The 18,113-nt window shown below is 53.7% G+C and overlaps 1 protein-coding gene across 2 annotated transcripts; it reads left to right on the forward strand.

Moving 5' to 3' along the window:
- Nucleotides 1–304: 304 nt before the first annotated feature.
- Nucleotides 305–10,234, forward strand: ASL (argininosuccinate lyase). 2 transcript variants are annotated; one of them, XM_036279308.1, is made up of 17 exons: nucleotides 305–355; nucleotides 538–592; nucleotides 3,576–3,770; nucleotides 4,168–4,251; nucleotides 4,524–4,580; nucleotides 4,723–4,820; nucleotides 5,980–6,057; nucleotides 6,142–6,219; nucleotides 6,635–6,687; nucleotides 7,033–7,095; nucleotides 7,273–7,387; nucleotides 7,497–7,581; nucleotides 7,690–7,749; nucleotides 7,997–8,080; nucleotides 9,118–9,198; nucleotides 9,329–9,435; nucleotides 9,539–10,234. In XM_036279308.1, the coding sequence occupies exons 2-17, from the start codon at nucleotides 581–583 to the stop codon at nucleotides 9,681–9,683; spliced, it is 1,395 nt and encodes a 464-aa protein (XP_036135201.1). In that variant the 5' UTR covers nucleotides 305–355; nucleotides 538–580; the 3' UTR covers nucleotides 9,684–10,234. The 2 variants fall into 2 exon arrangements, with proteins under 2 accessions (XP_036135201.1, XP_036135202.1); XM_036279309.1 differs by lacking the exon at nucleotides 305–355 and having other exon boundaries at nucleotides 498–592.
- The last annotated feature ends 7,879 nt before the right edge of the window (nucleotides 10,235–18,113 follow it).

The raw sequence follows: 18,113 nt of genomic DNA on the forward strand, positions 1-18,113 counted from the left end.
CCAGGACGTGTTTGTTGAATGAATACATGATCAGCACGCCATTCCACATTGTATATCTTGTGGGCCTCCCTGGCCCGGGCCGGTCTCCGCCTCCACCCCTAGCCGGAGTCTCCAGCTGCTGCCTGGAGCGCCCTCGCGCAGGCACGGTCCCCACACCCCGGGGCCGCCGCCCTGGAGACGGCCCCGCCCACCGCGGACTGAAGGGCGGAGGCAAAGCCCACCAAGCCGATCCTTTGGGGATTGGTGCAGCCGCCGCCAGGGGGCGGGGACAGGTCCCGGCTGTCGCTGACGCTGTCTCCGCCAGAAAAGCGCCGCGGGCCGGCAGGCGAGGGACAGACGGCGCGGGCAGGCGGTGGTGAGTGCGTGGCGGCCGGGCGAGGGGCGGGAGCGGAGGACACTAAGCACCGACGCGCTGCTTACGTCCATCTTCCCAAGGGCTGCGCTCGGCCAAGCGCCGAGCCGGAGCCCGAAGCCAGCTCCTCCCGCGGGACCCCGCCCCGGGGCCGAGGAGGTCGTCAGTCCCGTCTTGTCTTCCAGACCCGGAGGATCGAGGCTCCCGGACGACGAAGAAACACCCAACATGGCATCGGAGGTGAGTGGGACCTCGGGGACGCCGGTCCTGCAAGACTCCCGACGAGGGGGAGGGGCGCCCTGGGGGCTCGCTAGGGCCTTGACCTGCGCACGGGATCTCCTGGTGTCACACTCGCCCCTGGCCGCCCTCCTGGTAATAGTCCTTCCTGGCTCCAGGCAGTGGGCACCTGCCAGAGCCTGAGAGAGACCTTTGTCCCTCCAGCAGCCCTCCCCGGGCAATGTGTGTGGCAAACCCACCAAAGCACACTGCTGGGGAAGGCGGTCCCTGTGTAGCAGAATCCACGTGACTCTGGCCTCTGGAAAGAGCCAGGAGGTAGGAGACCTTGCCCTGCCGCCCCAGTGGCCCCAGGGATCAGAAGCTTCCTTTCTTCCTAGAGCCAGAGGACTCCGGGGCTCTCTTCCTGACCACTGAGTGACAGGAGTCTGAGGCACAGGTTCCTTTTCTGGGCCTCAGTTGACTTATCTGGTGAATGGGGGTAATAATAGTTTTCTGCCTCCCTCTGTAAGGCACTAGATCATGAGGTCATAGCTTTGAACCCTTCTGGTAAAAGGCACTGTTCGCTTGATGTCACTGGGCCTGGGAAGCAGGAGGTCTGGGTTCCAGGCCCTTCTGGCCATCATTAGCTGGCAGATCACTTCCTCCCTCTGGACCTGTTGTGTATCAGAATAAATGGGATAAAAATGCCCGCCCTGCTAGCTTCTAGGTCCTGATGAAGGGCTGGGGGCAGGGCCTGGACTTTGGAGCCAAACAAACTTGGTTTCTGAAGCAGGCACTCTACCTCCCTGAACCTCTTTTCTCGTTTGTGAAATAGGGGTGACAGTGCCCACCTCGTAGGAGAGTGTAACAGCACATAATGAATGCCTAGACAGAGCCAAGCAACAGCAGGTGCTCAAAAAGTGGTGGCAAATTATACTCACAATAACAACACTGGTATTTCCCTTGTGAATTCTCAGTTGGCTATTGCTCATTTATCTCAGTCCAACCCAGAGCCCCTGCCCCTCCTAATGAGATCATTCTGGTCCAGATGTTTGCTGGCCTGGAGCAGTGCCCTCTCCCCCCCATAAAGGGCTTCCCCCTCTCCTCATTGTCCAGGTTGTGGCACCTCATTTTGACATCCTTCTGGGGGTCTTTTGAAGCCTGCCAGTGGGGTGGGAGCTTGGCCCCAAGCAGAATAGGCTGCTTTAAGGAGACCAGGGTGCCAGGTGACTTCTGCTTGCCCCAGGCTGTCCTGTGGGTTCTCACTAATTGGTTTGGCTGTAGCCCCACTTGTTAAGTAGTTGTTATTACTAACAACCCAGGCAGGGAGTCCAGGAACCTGATCGCGGAGGTGGTGCCAGATCTCTGGCTAAGGAGCAGGGCCTTGACCTGCACATGGGATCTCTTGGTGCCAGACTTGCCACTGGCCATCCTCCTGGTAATGGTCCTTACTGGCTCCAGGCAATGGGTACCTGTCAGAGCCTAAGAGAGATCTTTGCCCCTCCTGCACCCCATCCTTACTGGCTGGCCCTGGCCCTCTGGCCCCAGTAGTCAGGACTGGGGCCCCATGCCATGCTTTGCTGGAAATCGAGGCTTGCTGGGCAGCAGAGGGTAAGGGGCAGGCCCAGTTCAAAAGGCTGAAGGGGGGTGGAGGCTGCTTCTGCAGGGCAGAGTCCTCTGGTGGCCAAGGCTGCTGGGCACTGAGGGGTCAGCTCACAGCCTGGGGCCAGAGCATGGTGGAGGTCCCATGGTGCACACAGGAACCAAGCTGAGGCACACCCTGGCCCAGCAGTCCTCAGCTGCTCCTTTAGTAATACCTAGAATTTACTGAATCCTTATTGAGTGCCAGGCACTGGGCTATGTATGCACTTAGCAAATTTTATCAAATTGATAGAAGGGCAATCCTGAGACTGTGAGAGGTTATAAAACATGCCTGTGGTCAGGTGGCTAACAGAGATTCAAGACATTGCAGAGGGACAAAGGAGGACATGTCCCCAGTAGCCATATAAATCCCACTCCAGAGAAGAGATGCCAGTGAAGTAGCATGCACCTCCCTGCTGGCATGCTCCCCTAATCCTTGGCACTCTGGGCACTCGGACTGCTTCACAGGTGCTCTGCACCCCCTCCCCCATCTGTCCCATGCCCTGGCCTGTGCCCTCTTTCAAAACAGAGGTGTCTATCCCATATCTCTGCCCTTGGCTCCTGGGGGACAGAGGGTCAGCTGGTGACCTCCTAGAAGGCCAGTGATAACATGTGTGTCAGAGGTTCTCTCCAAAGAAGTTTCAGGGAATGGGACCTTAGGTCCTGCCCAAGCTATGGGAGCGAGATGCAGGTAACTTGCACCTGATGGGGTCCCTCAGGTGTCTTCTTGCCTGTTGTTGCAACAAAAATTCAGAATAGCAGAGCCAGCAGAGGTCCTGGCAGAGCGTGGGCTCAGAGTGTGGGCTCAGAGCCTGGACTGTCCTCAGACTGCTGGCTGCAGTCCTGGATCTACCACCCCCAGCAAGGGCAAAAGATACATAACTGCTCTGTGCTTCATCTCCGCCTCTGTACGGGGATAGCATCGCTGTTTACTTAGATAGAGGGTTTCCGTCAGCACGTGCCAAGCATTTAGAACGGTGCCTGGTAAACAGTGAGAATGCAGTGGATGTTCTCCAGTATTGTCATTATCACTGGTACATAAGAGCCGGATTCAAACTTTGATCAGTTCCACTTTGATCAGTGGCAGGAAAGGCCCCAGTTCTGTGATCTCAGGGGCGCCTTGTACCCTGCCACCCTTCCTGGAGCAGTGTGACGTGGTGGGAAAGAGCCCTAACTCCAGTGTCCAGCCTCGTTCCCACACCCACTCCCTGAGTGACTTTGGGCAAATGCCTGGCTCTCCGTGTGTCAGTCTCCTTCTCTGTCCAGGGAGATAACCCTGCCTGCTGGCTCCCGAGGGTCCTTTGTGAGAGGCACTGTTCTTGAGGTTGGGGAGAAGGAGATTGATTGTTCCTGTTCTCCTGACCAGAGCGGGAAGCTATGGGGTGGCCGGTTTGTGGGAGCAGTGGACCCCATCATGGAGAAGTTCAACTCGTCCATCACCTACGACCGGCAGCTGTGGGAAGTGGATGTGCAGGGCAGCAAGGCCTATAGCCGAGGCCTGGAGAAGGCAGGACTCCTCACCAAGGCCGAGATGGACCAGATACACCGCGGCCTGGACAAGGTACTCTCCGTGCCCCAGGGTCCCCTGAGGACCCCTTCCTGTGGCCCTCAGCTCCCAGCAAATCCCCGAGCACAGGTTGCATTGCCATCCCAAGCCCCTCGCATCCCCTAGTGGTGATTATTTGCCTAGAGAGGTACCCTTTACCCATGTACTGAGCTCACCGTTTCTCTTCATTCTTAATGTCCCTGTGGCCCCATGGCTCATGGGCAAAGGGGCACAGGGCCTGAGATGCTCCTTTGGGGTGAGGGCTGCACAGGCTCCTCCCATGGAGCACTCCCAGGACTCAGCTCCAATACAGGGACAGTCAGTGATCAGAGTGAGGGTGGGAACAGGGCTTGGCCCTGTTGGGTACTGATACCTGCCAGCCTGACCCCTGGGTTGCTGCCATCTGCTACAGGTGGCTGAGGAATGGGCCCAGGGCACCTTCAAACTAAACCCCAATGATGAGGACATTCACACGGCCAATGAGCGGCGGCTAAAGGTACAACCTCCCACCTCCCAGCCCCTGGGCCTCCCCTCTCCACCTTGCTCTGGACCTCTTTGAGCATGAGCACTGTTCCCTTCATCATTGGCAGAGTACGGGTGGGACCCCAGGACAAAAATCCTCAGTAGAGATGGCACAGACTTGGGCAGGGCCAGGGGTCCCTGGGGCAGGGAGGGATGACTACAGGGCAGGGAGGAAGTGTGCCCACCTGGGAGAACCCACTGGGTGGTGAGCAGCAGACCCTGACCCCTGCCTCCCTTCACCCCTAGGAGCTCATTGGGGAAACTGCAGGGAAACTGCACACGGGACGAAGTCGGAACGACCAGGTGCTGCCAGCGCCCCCACCCCCACCCTGTGCTTCCCAACCTTGGGGAGCTCGCCCATCAGAATTGGGGCTCAGCAGCTGTCCTGGCTCCCCAGGGAAGCCACACGTCTGTCTCCCTGAGTGCCACCTCCTCCTCTCCACAGGTGGTCACAGATCTCAGGCTGTGGATGCGGCAGAACTGCTCGGCACTCTCTGGCCTCCTCCGGGAGCTCATCAGAACCATGGTGGACCGGGCAGAGGCGTGAGTCTGCTGGGGACGCCCAGGTGGCAGAGAGGGGCAGGAGGGCAACCAGGTCTCCTCTGCCCTGAGACAGGCAGCTTGAGTACCAGACCTAGGTGGTGGGTGAAGAGGGAAGGGGAGCCAGGCCCTGGGGTGCAGGGGGCCCCAGAACTCCTGGACCGAGTGAGGAAGAGCACCCAGGAGTAGGGCCTTGGTGGCAGTGTCCCCACACCAACCCAGCACAGCAGGCAGGGCAGACTCACCCTCTGAGGATTCATGAGCAGGAAGCTAAGGCACTGGGCAGATGCCCTGAAGCTGAGGAAAGGGGCTGGAGGTGCCTGGGGCAGACAGAGCCCCTCCTCAGCCTGCCTGTGCCCCTCGTCCCCATTTCCACCCAGCATGGCTGGCAAAGGACAGAGCTAAAGGCTCACCCCAAGCTTTGGCTTCTGTGCCCTGACTACTGAGAAGTCTCTGTTTGGTGTCAGGGGCCGGGTTGACCCTCTTCTTTTTCCTAACTCCCCTTTGTGACCCCTTTTTCACAGACCTCACCACCTGGGGGCAAACAAGAGCAAAGGCACCATCACCCTGTGGGGGCTGGGAGGAACAGGCAGTGACTGCTAATGAGGACAGGGCTTCTCTTTTGGGGTAGTGAAATGTTCCAAAATTGTACGCTAAAGTGTACACTTTAAATGGGTGAATTGTACATGAATCCTGTCTCAGTAATGTTTATAGGAAAACAAACCAGAACCACCACCCATAGCCTCTGCCTCTGCCTGCCTGCTCTGCCCTCAGCTCTTCTGGGAGCTTCTCCCGTGCTCCCAGGCATGGCTCCCACTGCAGGTGGGACCCGCTGTGCACCCTGCCCTGGCCTCTGCTCATATCTGCTCCGAGTTGCAGAGACCTAAGCCAAGGGTGTCATCCATGCTTGGTCTTGGCCAAGCCTTACCCCCCGGTCCCACAGCCCTGGGCCCAGGCTTTGGATCCCACTGCCCAACTTCTGGTCTCTTCCCTTACAACTGGTTTGTCCCCAGGAGATCATTCGGTTCCTCCTGCAGGCAGATCCTGGTAGACCTGCCCTGCTTGTCCCTGGAGGGGCCCAGGCCCAGAGGGTCCGGGTGTCCAGGCCTCGCCTGAGCCTCCCGGGCTCCTCAGTCACTCTGCCCCTGCTCTTCCCCCACAGGGAACGTGACATCCTCTTCCCAGGGTACACACACCTACAGAGGGCTCAGCCTATCCGCTGGAGCCACTGGATCCTGAGGTGAGCAGGATGTGGTGGAGGGGCTGTGCTGGAGGGGAGGGCCCTCAGGCTGCCCTGACCTCCCTGTCTCCTGGCTCCCCTCAGCCATGCTGTGGCACTGACCAGAGACTCTGAGAGGCTGCTGGAGGTGCAGAAGCGGATCAATGTCCTGCCCCTGGGGAGGTGAGTGAGGTCCAAGTGCACTGACGGTGGGGGCAGGGTTGCTGCCACAAAGTTAGCGTGGCCCTTGGGGAGTGACAGAAGAGGAGGAGCCAGCAAGGACAGAGGGGACTGGCCTTCCCATCCAGGGTTCTTTGTACATGGGCAGGTGGGACCCCGCATGGACCCTCAATTCTCTCTGAAAGGTAGACAGCCAAGCTAGCAAGTGTGTGAGACAGGGCCAGAGCTCTCAGAGAAGCTCCAGAGAGCCAGCTAGTTGCCCACAGCCTACCTTGTTTCCTGCACGGGGACAAGTGTCGGGCACCAAGCTGACGGCTGCAGCCCTGGCAGCCAGGGCTCAGCTCTGGGTGTGCATGTGTGTATGTCCCTGGCCTGCTTGCCGGGAGCCCAGGTCACTCAGCATCCCCTGTCCCTGCAGTGGGGCCATTGCAGGCAATCCTCTGGGTGTGGACCGGGAGCTGCTCCGAACAGGTAAGCCCCCACCCCGCCCTGAGGGGATCACCATCAGCTTCTACCGGGGTCTTGCAGGGAGGGGCCAGGGGTCTGGGTGAAACCTCTGTTCATTACCTGTGGACGCTGAAGTTAGAGGGCAGGGCAAGGCCTGCGGCGGGGATGCATGGCCCTGGGTTCACTTGGCGCTCCTGCCCCCCTCCTGGGACCTTGCACAGAGACCCGCCCCCACCTCCTGCCCTCCCTACTCCTCCTTCCTGAAAGGGGCCAAGGGGAGATGGCTGGGCAGCCTGGTTCAGAGCAGAGGAGGCCCACCCTTGCCCTCCAGCCTGGCCCTATTGCCTTCCCCTTTTCCCCCTCATCCAGAGCTGAAATTTGGGGCCATCACTGTCAACAGCATGGATGCCACTAGTGAGCGAGACTTTGTGGGTGAGTCCTGGGCAGCCTGCTCATCCCCTGCACTGTGCCCCACCTTTGTCCTCCAGTCGCAGCTTCTCTGCAGCCTCCTGCCACCCCCCAGGCGGTCCACCTGGAGCTTCTCCAGGCAAGTGAAGGGCAAGAGAGGCCTGGTGACCAGAGACCCTGCTTGTCCTTCCCTCCCTCCAGCTGAGTTCCTGTTCTGGGCCTCGCTGTGTATGACCCACCTCAGCAGGATGGCTGAGGATCTCATCCTCTACGGCACCAAGGAGTTCAGCTTTGTGCAGCTCTCCGATGCCTACAGGTAAGGCTGCGCTCTGCCTCGCCCCAGCCTGCTCCCTCCTCTCCACCACAACCAGCAGACCTGCCGAGGGGCAGAGGCGCCCCTTCAGCCCCAGCATCTCTGTCCCCAGCACTGGAAGCAGCCTGATGCCCCAAAAGAAAAACCCAGACAGCCTGGAGCTGATCCGGAGCAAGGCGGGGCGAGTGTTCGGACGGGTGAGAAGGGCAGGGAGTGGGCGAGGCCTCTGGCTGACCCAGAGGGTCCTGAGGAAGCTTACAGGACGGGTTCGAGGTCCATCCTCCTGATCCTCTCTCTGCCCTCAGTGTGCTGGGCTCCTGATGACCCTCAAGGGACTTCCAAGCACCTACAACAAGGACTTACAGGTGCGAGGCAGGGGGGAGGAGGGGCCCACCTGCACATACACCAGTTCTCAGGGCCCTGCCAGCCCCAGGCAGGGGCGCACAGGGTCACCACCTTCCATCCTGTGCTCCCAGACCGGGGCCACCTTGAGAGGTCTCTCCTCTCCCTCGGTGTGGGTGTGGGAGGTGCTGTGTCCCCAGTGGAAAGCAACGGGGATGCCTCAGTGGGGGTGGGCTGCCGAGCCCTCACCTCCTGCCACGTGCCCCCCAGGAGGACAAGGAAGCCGTGTTTGAAGTGTCAGACACCATGAGTGCCGTCCTCCAGGTGGCCACTGGCGTCATCTCCACATTACAGGCAAGACACGCCTCCTCTCCCTGGGCCCCTAAACTGGGATGGGCGTGCCAGGAGGGTGATCTTGAGCGAGGAGAGGGCGGGTGGTCCAGAAGACCTGGCAGGGGAGCAGGGCATGTGTTTGCTCCTGTCTTGGTGGAACAGGGAAGGGACAGAACGGGGAAGTGGTTAGACTCGAGGAGTCCCATCACTTGGCCTGACCAGATCTCCTTTTAAATCATTGTATCATGGGAAATGTCAGTATACAACCATTGAGAAGATGTGTAATGAACCCTGATAAACCAACACCTGGCTTCAGCATTAATCACCTCATGGCCTTTCTTGCTGTGGCAGCGATCTTTTTAATTTTTTTTCTTTTTTTTCTTTATTGATTTTTAGAGAGAGAGAGGAAGGGAGAGGGGGAGAGAGAGATGGAAACATCGGTGAGAGTGAAAATCGATTGGCTGCCTCCTTCATGCCCCCCACTGGGGATCGGGCCCACAACCTGGGCATGTGCCCTGACCGGGAATCGAACCAGTGACCTCTTGATGCATGGGTCAACACTCAACCACTGAGCCGCACCGGCCAGGCTTTGGCAGCTCTCTTTACCCACTCCCCGAGACCCCTCATATTGGACCAAATTCACATCTTCATATCACTTAATTCCTAACAGTTCAGGATGTGTCTCTAAAGCAGTGGTCCTTGGACCTGCAGCGTCAGCCTCACCTGAGAACGTGAGAGACGTGCAGTCCGAAGCCTCCCTGCGGGCACACTGAGTCGGACCCCAGCGTAGGGCCCCGCGGCTCCCATTTGTCACCGATCCTCCGGGCGATCCTGCTGAACAGTGTACATAAGGACTCTGAAAACACAAAGGCAGCCCGTGTAGCACACTAAACCTCACCAGTAATTATGAAAAGATAGCTCGAGCCCAGAGCTGAACAGGGTGGGTAGGAGTGGATCTGCTCCAGGAGGAGACATCCTGGCTGAGGGGTAGGCCTGGAGCTGCCAGCTGCAGGCCTTGGGGTCCCCAAGACTCATAGCTCCTGTGCCCGTGTCCCCAGATTCATCGTGAGAACATGGTGCGGGCTCTTAGTCCCGACATGCTGGCCACTGACCTTGCCTACTACCTGGTCCGCAAAGGGGTACGTGTGGGCGGTGCGGTGGAGGGATGAGGGGACAGGGGTAGGGGTGATTGGAGGGCACGGGTCCCCACAGCAGGGCAGGGAGCGCAAGAAGCCTGCTCCAGTGCTGCCCTCTGCCCGGTACCCGCAGATGCCCTTCCGCCAGGCCCACGAGGCCTCTGGGAAAGCAGTGTTCATGGCTGAGACCAAGGGGGTCGCCCTTAACCAGCTGTCGCTGAAGGAGCTACAGACCATCAGGTGCAGCCCCCTCCCCTCCCTCTGCTGCCTCCCAGGGGAGGAGCCCAGGCCCCTGAGGCTGGGGTGGCTGGGCCGCCCTAGCCCTTCTCCTTCTGTTCCCCAGCCACCTGTTCTCGAGCGACGTGAGCCAAGTGTGGGACTACGGGCACAGCGTGGAGCAGTATGCTGCCCTGGGAGGCACCGCGCGCTCCAGTGTCGACTGGCAGATCGGCCAGGTGCGAGCACTGCTTCGGGCTCAGCAGGCCTAGGTCCCCCCGCCCCGCTCCCAAATAAAGCGGCCGAGAGAAGGCTGCCGCACGTCTCCCGCCTAGCCTGACTCCCTCAGCCGTGGGCTTTCTGGGGTCTGCTGACAGGCAGTGGAGGTCATCAAGGAAGTGGAGAAACTGGACAAGGATGGCGAGTCATGGGTGGGGGACTGCATGTTGTCAGAGCCTCTGCCCTGCTCACACCCCACTGCCTTCCACTGCGGGCATCACAGTGACCTCCTGCCTTGTGTGTCTTGGCAGGACTAGCCTCCCTGGAGCCCTGGTAGGACCCGATGGGCTTGGCTAACCCAGTCGGCCAGTCCGTCTGTCCTTTTTCCAGTGTCCCCCAGGCTCATTCTCCCCTGGCTTAACCCACCCTTCCCTGGACCAGTGTCAGTGCCCCCTGAGGGGAAAGGGATATTTGTGTGGTGCCTGGCACTAGGCTCACCCCACACACGGTTAAGGAGACGCCTCCTCCAGTGGGGCAAAGACAATCTAACCAGCCAACGATGTTGGGGAAATTGGACAGATACATGCAAAAAAAAAAAAAAAAATACACTAAACCACCTTACAGCATATATAAGAATAAACTCAAAATGGATTAAATATGTAAATGTAAGACCTGAAACCATAAAACTTCTCAAAGAAAACATGGGCAGTAAATTCACATTGCTCTTACTAATATTTTTTCTGATATATCTCCTTGGTCAAGGGGAACATACATACATAAAACATAAATGGTACTACGTCGAACTAAAAAGGTTTTACACAGCATAGGGAACCATCAACAAAACAAAAAAGACAACCCACTGAATGGGAGAATCTATTCGCCAATGATACATCTGATAAGGGGTGAACTGAATTGGAGGGGGGACACTATTCAACCCGCTACACTGGGCTTTCAGATTCCTTTACCGACATTTGTTCTATGTCTAACCTGAAGACCATCCTCCCAGACAGGTGAGATGGAAATAAGACGTGCTGCAGGTAGCTTGTCACTGTGTTCTTGTTCCAAACCCAATTTCAGAAACTCTTGTTACCGTTTTAGTTCCTTTCTGTGTTTTTCCTCTCCTGCCCTCTCACCAGCCAGGCCTCCATTTGGCCCTGGACCTCTGTTTCTGCCTACCCCCTACTCCAGCTCGGCCGGAACACTTCCTCCCCGCCCTGAACTCACTGGGAATTGTCCAGGGAGAATTTGAATTTTGAAGTTTCTAGAGCCATCCTCTCCCTTAGAACATCTACTTAATTAACCCCATGAGTTGACACGGCAACAGCTGCTCACTTCTGGGTCATGTCCTAGAGTTGTATGATTCCCACCCAATATTTGAGACAAAGGATTGTCCTTGTTGCTGGGGAAAGGGACTATTGTGAAAGTGGGGGCCTGGTTGGCCTTCCCTAAATGTGAGGTCAGGAGTGGTTCAGTTTGACAGGGTTCCTCTCAGGGTCAGACCCAAAGCAGAGCTTCCATGTGTCACCTTAGCAGGTGGCTGGCCTGTGGCTGGCCCTGCAGAAGGCCCCTGCACCCCTGAAGTGCCTGTGGCTCCCTGGGCAGGCTCCAGAGCTGGCCTGGCCTGGTGGCAAGTGCCTCATCTTTAGCCCTTGCTCCAGTAACTGCTCCCTCCTCTGGCAGACGGGACATGCATCTCTTTTCTTCACTCTTGCCCCTTTGACCTCTGGGGTGTCTTTGGGCATCTTTCCTACTGGCAAGGTAGCTCTTCAGTCTGGAACTGGGGCAGGGGAGGCAGCCCTGGCTCATCCATCTCCCAGCCTTTTACACCTCCAGGGTGAACTCAGACCCCAGGGCAGGCAGGGCCCGGATATTAGGGGCTGGATGGTAAATACTTCAATAAAGGTTCAAAATGTACTAGCTCCCTCAGTGGTTATTTTTCCTCCTTTGCAGTTTGCTTCCTCTGGGGAAGTAGAGCCTCTGGGCTTCTCTTAAGGAAAGGGGTGATAAAATTTAACTCGGGATTCGCTGCGATGTTCTGCTAATCTTGAAAAACATAAAAACACAGCTAAAAACACGTTCTAATTAATTGTGGTACAGAGCACAATTACAATGTAAACACAATTTCAAAACATTTAAGAGGTCAGAGTCCACACAGTATATAGTTTTATTTATGTGAAACATCCATAATAGCCAAATCTGTGGAGACAAGAAGCGGATTAGTGGTTGCTTAGGGCTGAGTGAGGGACAGAAGGACAGGTAGCTAAAGGGTACAGTTTCTCGAGGTGATGAAAATGTTCTAAAATTGTAATGATGATCACATTTATCTGTGATAAATGTTTAAAAACCATTGAACTGTGCACCTGTAATGGATGAACTATATTGTATGTAAATTATATCCCAAAGCTGTTAAAAAATAAACGTTAGGGTGCTCTCTTTGCTGCATCGACTTTGAGAACGAGGACCATTTACAGCAACCAGACTGTTGACATCCCAGAAAATGTCAGCATCACTCTGAAGGGATGCAGAGTTCATGTGAAGGGCCCCAGAGGAATTCTGCAAGAGACTTCATCACTGTAGAACTCAGCCTCCTTGGAAAGAAAAGGAAGAGGCTCCGAGTTGACAAACGGTGGAGAAGAGAGAGAAACTGGCTGTAGCCCACACAGTCTATAGTCAAATACAGCACGTGATCAAGGGTGTTCCCCTGGGCTCCCGTTACAGAACGAGGTCGGTGAATGCTCACTTCCCCCTCAACGTCTCTATTCGAGGAAGTGGGGGCTCTTGTTGAAATCTGACATTTTTTACAAAAACAAAAAAGATTTTTTAAAGAAATCTGACAGTTTTTATATGAAAAATAAATCTATCTTCAGTGTCTATAATAGGCCAGGCATTGCTTGTTCAATATCTCAAGCCCAGAAAGTTACTGGCATTGAATTTACATCAAATTCAGCTGCTTTGATTCATCAAGCCACAACAGTTAAATCAAGGGTATCAGGAAAAATTCAGATGTTATCTATGTCTCTGAAAAAGAAACCAATCAGCAAGCTGATGTATAAGATCTAAGAGTTGTCTAGCTTTATTTATTTATTTATTTATTTATTTTTGTGGTACGTGCCCCTAGCAGGAACCGAACCTGGGACTCTGGTCCACAGGCCGATGCTCAACCACTGAGCCAAGCCGGCCAGGGTAGAGTTGTCTAGCTTTTAAAACAAGAAGATGCCCTGGCCGGTTTGGCTCAGCGGTTAGAGCGTCGACCTGCGGTCCTGAGAGACCCAGGTTCGGTTCCCGCTAAGGGCACGTACCTCGGTTGCAGTTTGTCCCCGGCCCTGGTCGGTCGTGCGGGTGGCAGCCACTCGATGTGTTCCTTTCACATCGATGTTTCTCTCTCTCTCTCTTTGTTCCTCTCTCTCTCTCCCACTCTACCTGAACAAAAAATGGGAAAGTGTCCTCGGGTGAGGATTAAAAAATAAAAAAATAATAATAATAAAATAAAACAAGAAGATGGCAGATGATTCTCAAAACCTATTGGTGATATTTTTTAAATTATCTACTGGGGGAAAAATGGTAAAAGGAAGTCTTAAATTTGTGTTCTGATCAGCTGACCGTCCTGTGACTTGCTTGTTGTGCTCAAGGCAATGACCCCTTCCATCTTTGCAAGGACATTTTGTGTTGCTGCATCCCACCAGCAGGGGGAGCATATTCTATTATTTCCAGTCCTAGGCATCAGAAGGTCCATTGAATGCAGGGTAATTTGGGGGAAGGAGTGAATGTGCCATTTATGATGGTAAATGTAATTTGGGGAAGTCATTCCACCCCTCTGAACCTCAGTTTCCTCACCTGTCACAGAGGAGGAATAACTCCATTTTGTAGTCCTTTGGAGCTGTAGGAATTCATTAGCAGAATCCCAGCTCACGTGGGCTGCTGTTACTATTGTCATCAAGCAGTAGAAACCCAGTGGGCTCACCCACGTGCCCCAGGACCTTTACCCAAGTGATACCCTGTCTGCTCTCACTTGGGGGTCAGGGCCACATCACAGTGGTTAGAGAAAAGGAGAAAAATTGTTGCCCGAGAGTCAGTTTGGCTAAGGCCAGACAGCTCAGGCCTCTGGCTACAAATGCAGTAACATCTGCTGTCCCAGGAGGATGGAGAAGGGAGACGTTCCTTCTGACTGAGGAAACAGAAGAGCTGGTGTCTGAACCAACCTTAGAAAGATGGCTCAGAGAACAGGAGAAAGCATGGCAGCCTCCAAGACAAACCTGAGAAGGTATTTTTGGGTCCAAAGGGCAGGTGTACAAGTTAGAAGTACACCAAGGAATGGGGGAGATACACCAAAGAGTAGCTTAAGAGAATTTGAACCAAAACTGATGACAATTGCCAGGAAGCAAGATCTCAAATGCTCCAGAGACTGACATTTTGCAGTTTCTTCTATGTATTTGAAATTAAAGTGGGAAAGTCAGGAAGATTACTTGAAAGTGACAGAGAGCAAGACAGGGATTGGATGACAGGATAGTTAACAAGATTATGTGCTCTCTTAAGGGTGGTTATACTTATTTCAAAGGTGTGTTAACCTAGATGCACAAAAACAATGGACACGTCTTGCTTAAGGAAAAGATAAACCTTATACTAAAAGTTACATGGTGGGGGTATAACTAGCCACCATGACCTGCTCAGTGAGGAATTTTTTTTTTTTTTTATCCTCACCCGAGGACATTTTTCCAATTTTTGTACAGATAGAGTGGGAGGGAGAGAGAGAGAGAGAGAAACATCGACGTGAAAGGGACACATCGAGTGGCTGCCACCTGCATGACCAACCAGGGCCGGGGACAAACTGCAACCGAAGTATGTGCCCTTAGCGGGAACCGAACCCGGGTCTCTCCGGACCGCAGGCCGACGCTCTAACCGCTGAGCCAAACCGGCCAGGGCAGGAATTTTTTTTTTAATTAAACATTTTTTTTTCTTTATTAATTTTAGAGAGGGAGAGGGAGAGAGAGATAGAAACATCAATGAGAGAGAACATCGATTGGCTGCCTCCTGCATGCCCCCCACTGGGAATTTGGCCCACAACCTGGGCATGTGCCCTGACTGGGAATCATACTGGCAACCTCTTGGTTCATGGGTCGATGCTCAACCACTGAGCCACACCAGCCGGGCCCAGTTAAAAATTTATGATCAGATCACCCTGTGAGGTTACTTTCTTTTTTGTTTTTAATCCTCATCCAAGGATATTTTTACATTAATGTTCAGATAGAGCTGGAGTGGGAGAGGAAGGGAGAGAGAGAGTGAGAGGGAAAGAGAAACATTGATGTGAGAGAGACACATTGATTGGTTGTCACCTGCACAATCCCAACCAGGGTCGGGGACAAACCACAACTGAGGTACGTGCCCTTGGCCAGAATCAAACCCTGGACTCTGGTCCACGGGCGACGCTCTTACTGCTGAGCCATACTGGCCAGGGCCTGTGAGGTTACTTTTTGTAGACTCTCTTTTACATCCACACTTAGAGTCAAAGAGCAGCACAGTGACTTCATTCTTCAGATATACAATAATGATGAATAAGACACAAAAATAAAAGACCCAGGAAGACCTGATCAAGATAAAAGTAAATAAAAGCTCTTTGTGAACCAGGAACAAGTAGAAACGGTGAGTGGAGAGCCGTGGGGGCTGCACTGGGCCAAGGGGAGGCTTGGGTGGCTGAGTTTTCCCTTTTCTGGGGCAGCTGGAAGTAGCAGCATCATGTGCACAACCCCCTTGCAAAGCGCTGGGCAATGCCTAGCGCAGGGGAGGGTGGGCAGACCCTTTGACCCAGCAGCTCCGTGCCTATGACACACCCGGGGAAAGTCTCCCCCGTGAGCATAAGGCCAGGAGCCACTAGAGGAATGTACATCGCAGCATTGATTGTAAACGTGAACACTGGAAACCTTACCGACGTTGGGGTTCTTGGGTTCCCCAAGAGAGAAATCGAGAGAAAGCCCCAGAGAAATGCCCAGGCAGATTTATGAAGCTTATGCCGGAGCACGAAGGAGACAGCACAGAGGAAAGGAAGGTCGTCTGAACGGACGCGGGGCTGGCTCTGCGTGGCTGCTTTTATGAGCTGGGGGCAAAGCGGGCTTGCAGGAAAAGGCCAGCTTTTTGAAAAAGGCAGGTTTGTGGAATTTTTCATTTCAGGGTAGGGTGACTTCCATTTCCAGCTTTGTTTCATGGTCACTATTTTTGTGCCTACACTGTGGGGGCAAGATGGCAGACTGCTCATTATTACTACCCTACAGAGGTGGTACAGCGGGCAAACCTTCATCCACTGCGCCTGCGCATCAGTAGTGTAAGCAGGCAGTTAGAAGGGAGGTAAGATAGGCTGCCTCTGTGTTTTTGAGTAGGGAGTGGAGGATCGCTGACATTTTTTTCAGTCAGCTTATTTCGCGTTCCTTCTGACCACCTGGTCGTAACTTGGCTTGCTGGCCACCCAGTATTTTCTATTCATGGGCCCAAAACCCTGTCTCAGAAGCAACCTAAATGCTCAACAGGAAAGGGTAACGTCAATAGTGGTGTATCCACACAATAGAATACTCTACAGCGATGAAAATAGAGGCACTAGAGCTACCTGTATCATCGTGGATCCACCTGGCCAAAGCATGACACGTCCAGGCCTGGTTTCCTGGGCGTGGGAGAGGAGAACCACCTCAGGGAGGAAGGCTGGTGTGAATGAATGGTCAGTCAGTCTACCACGGACATTCAGAAAAAGAAAGAAACAAGGTCACTTCAGATTGTGAGAAGTGTCAGGGATAAATGAGGGATATGCAGGAAGCTGACTGGAGAGAGTGCTGATTGTATCAGGTGTGCCCGAGAAGATATTACCTGCCGCAGTGCTCTTGTTTAAGGCTCTCTTCTGCCTTTGTCAGTATAGTCGATTTTGAGCTCCTCAGGCCTGTTCTTTGTTCTAGGTGCTAGTAGAAAGCGGATATTGAGTCTCTCAGGAGAAAAGGAATTTCAAGAAGAATATGTTGCCCTGGCCGGTTTGGCTCAGCGGTTAGAGCGTCGGCCTGTGGTCCAGAGAGACGTGGGTTTGGTTCCTGCTAAGGGCATTTACCTCGGTTGCAGTTTGTCCCCAGCCCTGGTTGGGTCGTGTGGGTGGCAGCCACTCGATGTGTCTCTTTCATGTCGATGTTTCTCTCTCTCTCTCTCTCTCTCTCTCTCTCTCTCTCTCTCTCTCTCTCTCCCTCCCACTCTATCTGAACAAAAAATGGAAAAATGTCCTCGGGTGAAGATTTAAAAAAAAAGAAGGCTATGTCTCCTCTCCAACAGTGGCAGAGGCGTGGACACCATTCCATGTCATAAAATCGGTTCAAAGAATCTTATTTGAATGAAATAGAGAATATTTATGACAGTTCTGTCCAGAATTGAAAGTTGTTCTATTTCTTGTTACTAAAAACTGTTCTTGAGAATGAGATACTGATACATGCAGCAACATGCAGATCCTTAAAAATATGCTGAGTGAGAGAAACTAAACGCAAAAGTGTCCCGTACCATTCCATTCCTGTGAAATTCTAGACAAGCCCAATCTAATCTACAGTGACAAAAAGCAGATCAGTGATGGCCTGGGGTCAGGGGTGTGAAAGAGTTAATAATGTTTTAACAAAATTAAACTCCATTCTGTTAGCTCTTAACTTCCATATTACTGCCCCAAGCCTCTTAAATCTTTTACTTTCAATATCAATGCTCCAAGCCTCTTATCATTAAACCTTGCCCTAAGCCTCCAAGAAACCAAAACCCATCACTCCAGTCAGGCGGAACGGGATGATGGGACCACCCTAACCCACCCCAAACTACAAATGTCCCTTGACAAGGAAAAAAAGTTTCAGAAGACCCCAGCCCCAACCAATCAAGGATGACTACAACTCATTGGCTGAACGACCACCCACCCCAGCCCTAAATTTAAAAATCCTTAGTCTGGACAAGCCAGTGGCTACTCTCTCCTTAGAGGTAGTCCAGCAAGGCTGATTCCCAAAAAACCTGCACTTCTGGAGACCCTGCCCCGCCTCGTTCCGCCTCGTTCTTACACATTCTGACCAGTTATTCCTGCACATAAACACCCGAGCAGTTTTCTAAAAAGCCTGGGACTGACACCCAGAGGAACCACAAAGATAAGGGGTTAATGATGGCCTTGGGAAACTTGAAGGGACCATAAAAAAGGAGGAGATTAACGATGGCCCAGACCTCGTATCAGCCCTAACACCAATTATGCAGTGCCAAGAAAATGTGGGTTTTTTTTTTTAATGTAGTTTTTTTTTTGTTTGTTTTTTTAAGTTTCTGTAGTTTGGGCCTATAAAAACCAGAGAACAAAGAGATTTCGATACTGGGCCCTTTTAAGGAGTCAGCCTGCCTGCACCCAGGCATATACAATAAAGCCATTGGGCTCTACACTGGCCTTGCGTTGAGGGTGTGATCTCCCGCCGGCTCAGACCTTTTAGGGTGAGGGTAGGATTGACTGTCGC

The sequence above is a fragment of the Molossus molossus genome, unplaced genomic scaffold (assembly GCF_014108415.1).
Source record: "Molossus molossus isolate mMolMol1 unplaced genomic scaffold, mMolMol1.p scaffold_m16_p_3, whole genome shotgun sequence".
Classification (NCBI taxonomy): Eukaryota; Metazoa; Chordata; class Mammalia; order Chiroptera; family Molossidae; genus Molossus; species Molossus molossus.